Raw genomic sequence first — 4599 nt, 5'->3', positions numbered from 1 at the left:
TGAGGCCCCCGAACCGGACCCCCTCAACGCCCTGACTGCTCCTAGAAATTCTGTCCATAAAAGTTATGAACAGAATTGTAATTATCACTTTGTTTTAACCTCATTCGAATACATTATTGGTTAGTAATTATTGCTGCCTCTAGTAGATAGTGTTAGGGTTTCAAGTCGGACCCCAATGCGGAGACGGAGACAGGAAAGCTTTGAGAATTTATTTTTACAAAAAAACGAAGTGGCTGAGGTGACGGAGGCTGGCTGGGAGCAGACGGAGCAGGAGCAGGCAGTGAGGCACAGAAGATATCCTGAGCACAGGAGGTAACAGGTAAGTATCAAAAAATCCTCAGTGTTCAAACAAAACAGCTCCAACAGTACCGAGCGTGACGGAATTTTCTGGCAGCATGGAGAGGACTGAACAGAGCTTATATATCAGGCTCATCAACCAGGATCAGGTGTGCCTCGTTGCTGCAGGTCTCAGCCACGCCCCCGTCACTCAGCCCTGCAGAGAAACAAAAAAAAGAAAAAAAACACAAGGGGGAGGGAAAACAGAACAAACCCTAACAGTACCCCCCCCTCAAGGGACGCCTCCTGGCGGCCGACCCGGCTTAGTGGGATGCCCAGCATAGAAGTCCCGGAGGAGAGCAGGGTCCAAGATGAGGGACCGGGAAACCCAGGAGCGGTCCTCCGGACCGTAACCCTCCCAGTCCACCAAGTACTGGAAGCCACGACCCCGCCTCCGAACATCCAGCAGCCGCCGAACCGTAAAGGCAGGATAATCGTCCACCACCCGGGGGGGTGGCGGGGGCTCGGCCGGAGGGTTGAGAGGACTCGTGGCAACTGGCTTCAGCAGAGATACATGGAATGCAGGATGAACTCTCAACGAAGGAGGCAACTTGAGCTGTACAACCATAGGATTAATGACTCTCTCAATCTCGTACGGACCAACAAACCGGGGAGACAGTTTCTTCGACTCAGTCTGCAGGGGAAGATCATGAGATGATAGCCATACTCTTTGGCCAGGCTTGTAGTCTGGCGCTGGAGTGCGGTGGCGGTCAGCAAGCCTCTGATTCCTTGCAGCGGTACGAGACAGAGCTGCTCGAACTTCATGCCAAATCCGCCGAGCTCGCTGTAGATGCCCTTGGATGGATGGAACTGCAACATGACTCTCCTGGCTTGGAAAAAGAGGAGGTTGAAAGCCATTAGCAGCCATAAACGGGGACATACCGGTTGCGGAGGAAACCATGGAGTTGTGGGAATATTCAATCCAAGGGAGGTGGATAGACCAGGAAGTCGGATTGTGAGCGGTGACACATCGAAGGGCTGCCTCCAGGTCCTGATTTGCTCGCTCTGTTTGGCCGTTCGTCTGTGGATGATATCCTGAAGACAAGCTGGCTGTTGCACCAACAGCACGACAAAAAACTCTCCACACCTGGGAGGAGAACTGTGGGCCTCTGTCTGACACAATATCCTGAGGAATGCCATGCAGTTTGAAGACATGCTGAACGAGCAAGTTTGCAGTCTCATAGGCAGAGGGTAACTTGGGTAAAGGGACGAAATGTACAGATTTCGAAAAGCGGTCCACAATGGACAGAATGACTGTATTACCGTCAGAAGGAGGCAGACCGGTAACGAAATCCACCGCGATGTGAGACCAGGGACGGTGTGGAATAGGCAGTGGGCGGAGTAAGCCAGCTGGAGCGCGATGGGACGATTTACTGCGGGCACAGACAGAGCAAGCAGCAACATATTGTTTAGTGTCGGCGGATATAGTGGGCCACCAGAAACGCTCCCGAACAAAGGAGAGGGTGCGATGAAATCCAGGATGACATGAGAGCTTGGACGAATGGCCCCACTGAAGCACCACGGATCTGGCTGAAGGAGGCACAAACAGGCGACCTGGAGGACACCCATCAGGTGAGGGATGGTTAACCAGGGCCTCCTGGACGGTCTTCTCGACCTCCCAGTGGGCTGCCCCAACCACACAAGAAGAAGGCAGGATTGTTTCCACTGGAGGTTCATCCACAGGAGGTGCAAACTGGCGAGACAAGGCATCTGGCTTGACATTTCTGGAACCTGGACGGTAAGTCAAAGTAAAGTTGAAACGACCCAGGAAAAGCGCCCATCGAGCCTGGCGAGAGTTTAGCCTGCGTGCAGAGCGGAGATAAGATAAGTTTTTGTGATCTGTCCATACCATAAACGGTTGCACCGAGCCCTCCAGCCAGTGCCTCCACTCCTTAAGTGCCACAACGACTGCCAGCAGCTCTCTGTTGCCAACATCATAATTTTTCTCCGCAGGGGTCAGTCGTCGGGAATAGAAAGCACATGGATGTAGCTTTTGGTCTGAAACAGAGCGTTGAGAAAGCACAGCTCCAATGCCAGAGTCGGATGCGTCCACTTCAATGACGAATTGTGATGAAGGATCTGGGTGAGACAAGATTGGAGCAGAACAAAATAGAGTCTTTAACTTGACAAAAGCTCCCCCTGCTTCAGCAGACCAGTTGAAAGGCACCTTTATAGACGTAAGTTTGTTGAGAGGTGCAGCCACTTTACTATAGTCTCTAATAAAGCGCCTATAGAAGTTGGCAAATCCCAAAAAACTCTGGAGTTGCTTTCTGTTGGTGGGAGTTGGCCAATCAGCCACGGCCCTTACTCTTGCTGGATCTGCTTTAATCCTCCCCTCTTCGACAACAAAACCAAGGAAACCAACAGAATGTAGATGAAACCCACACTTTTCAGCCTTAACATAAAGTCTGTTCTCCAGAAGACGTTGAAGTACCAGTCGTACATGCTGGACATGTTCCTCTAACGAGCGAGAAAAAATCAAAATGTCATCAATGTATACAAAAACAAAGCGATTCAACATGTCACGTAAAACATCATTAATGAGCGCCTGGAAAACAGCTGGGGCATTAGTTAAACCAAATGGCATAACTAGGTACTCAAAATGTCCAAGAGGAGTGTTGAATGCTGTCTTCCACTCATCACCTTCCTTAATGCGGACCAGGTGATAAGCATTCCGGAGATCAAGTTTAGTAAAAATGGTGGCTTCTTGGAGAGAGCTAAAAGCAGAATCAATTAGGGGAAGAGGATACTTGTTCTTGACCGTTATGTCATTTAGCCCCCTGTAGTCAATGCATGGGCGTAGAGTCCGGTCCCTCTTGTCAACAAAAAAAAACCCAGCTCCAACAGGGGAAGAGGAAGGTCGAATGAGGCCAGAAGCTAGGGAATCAGAAATGTACGTCTCCATGGCCTCCCTCTCAGGCTTGGACAGATTATAAAGTTTACTGGTAGGCAACGGTGCACCTGAGATCAAGTCAATGCTGCAGTCATATGGTCTGTGAGGAGGTAGTGATAAGGCCTGATCCTTAGAAAAAACCTCCTGGAGGTCATGATATTCAACTGGTACCAAGGTCAGATCTATGGGCTTGAGGCTTGCAGGTGTGCTTGCGTTAGGAGGAATGGCTGAATGGAGACAATGATTGTGACAAAATAAACTCCAATTTACTATGGACAGCTTTAACCAGTCTATATGTGGGTTGTGTCGTTTAAGCCAGGGAAGGCCTAAAACTAATGGGGAGGAAGGTGAACTCACGATGTACAAGGATATGATCTCATGATGATTGCCAGAAAGTCGCAAAGAAATGGGAATGGTGCGGTGAGTTACAGTTGCCAGCAGTTTCCCATCTAGGGCATAGACATTCTTAGGCTCAGGGAGAGGCTCGGAGGGAATGTTACACTGGGAAACAAACAAATTGTCAATAAAATTATCATCGGCTCCGGAATCCACTAGGGCTAGCAGGGAAAAAGAGTCTTTAGAGTTGGACACTGTACCTTCTAGCTGGATTCGCCTGGAGGGGGGATCCGTGGGAGTGTGGCTCACCAGCGCCCCTCCGCTGGCCGATGAGCCTGGTCTTTTTGGCCGAGCTGAACAGTAAGCAACAAGGTGTCCAGCTTGTCCACAATACATGCATAGTCCGAGGCTTAGCCGGCGCTGACGCTCTTGAGAACTGAGTGTCATCCTGCCCAGCTGCATGGGTTCTTCAGTACTCTGGGTGGAAGTAGCAGGAACAGAAGTGGAGTATGATTGTGGGGGTGGACGAGCTGCAGGTGTTGGCTGACGAGGCTGATTGGTGTAGAGAAGTGGGGGGGGTTGGCTTCTCCTAGCTGCTCTCTCCCTACGCCTCTCTGCTAAACGGTTGTCTAAACGTATGGCTAGGGAAATGAGTTCCTCAAGAGTGGTGGTCTCATCATGGGCAGCTAGCTGGTCCTTAATCTCTTCACTCAAACCCCGGAAGAATACTCCCTGCAAGGCCCTTTCATCCCACCCAGTCTCGGCTGCTAGGATACGGAAATCTATGGAGTAGGTGGTAACTGAACCTGCACCTTGACGTAATGAAAGTAGCCGGCTACTGGCTTCCTTTCCTTGAAGTGGGTGGTCAAACACTCTACGCATCTCATTAGTGAATGAACCCAGAGTATCACATACTGGAGAATTGCTATTGACTAGAGCTACAGCCCATGCTGAAGCTTTACCCGCGAGCAAACTCATAATAAAAGCAACCCTAGCTTTATCAGTGGAATAGGTTAATGGCTGTTGGTTAAAAA

The 4599-nt window shown here is 50.1% G+C and overlaps 1 protein-coding gene across 1 annotated transcript; it reads right to left on the bottom strand.

The window, feature by feature from the left end:
- Positions 1-416: 416 nt before the first annotated feature.
- On the bottom strand, positions 417-3966 carry LOC114476995 (uncharacterized). The gene is made up of 4 exons (XM_028469019.1): positions 2186-3966; positions 937-2067; positions 595-835; positions 417-493 (listed from the first exon to the last, which is right to left on the bottom strand). Exons 1-4 carry the CDS (start codon positions 3959-3961, stop codon positions 417-419), a joined length of 3225 nt encoding a protein of 1074 aa, XP_028324820.1. The 5' UTR covers positions 3962-3966.
- Positions 3967-4599: the final 633 nt, after the last annotated feature.

This window comes from Gouania willdenowi, chromosome 15, assembly GCF_900634775.1.
Source record: "Gouania willdenowi chromosome 15, fGouWil2.1, whole genome shotgun sequence".
Taxonomy (NCBI): Eukaryota; Metazoa; Chordata; class Actinopteri; order Blenniiformes; family Gobiesocidae; genus Gouania; species Gouania willdenowi.
This window is presented reverse-complemented; position numbering and strand designations above follow the sequence as displayed.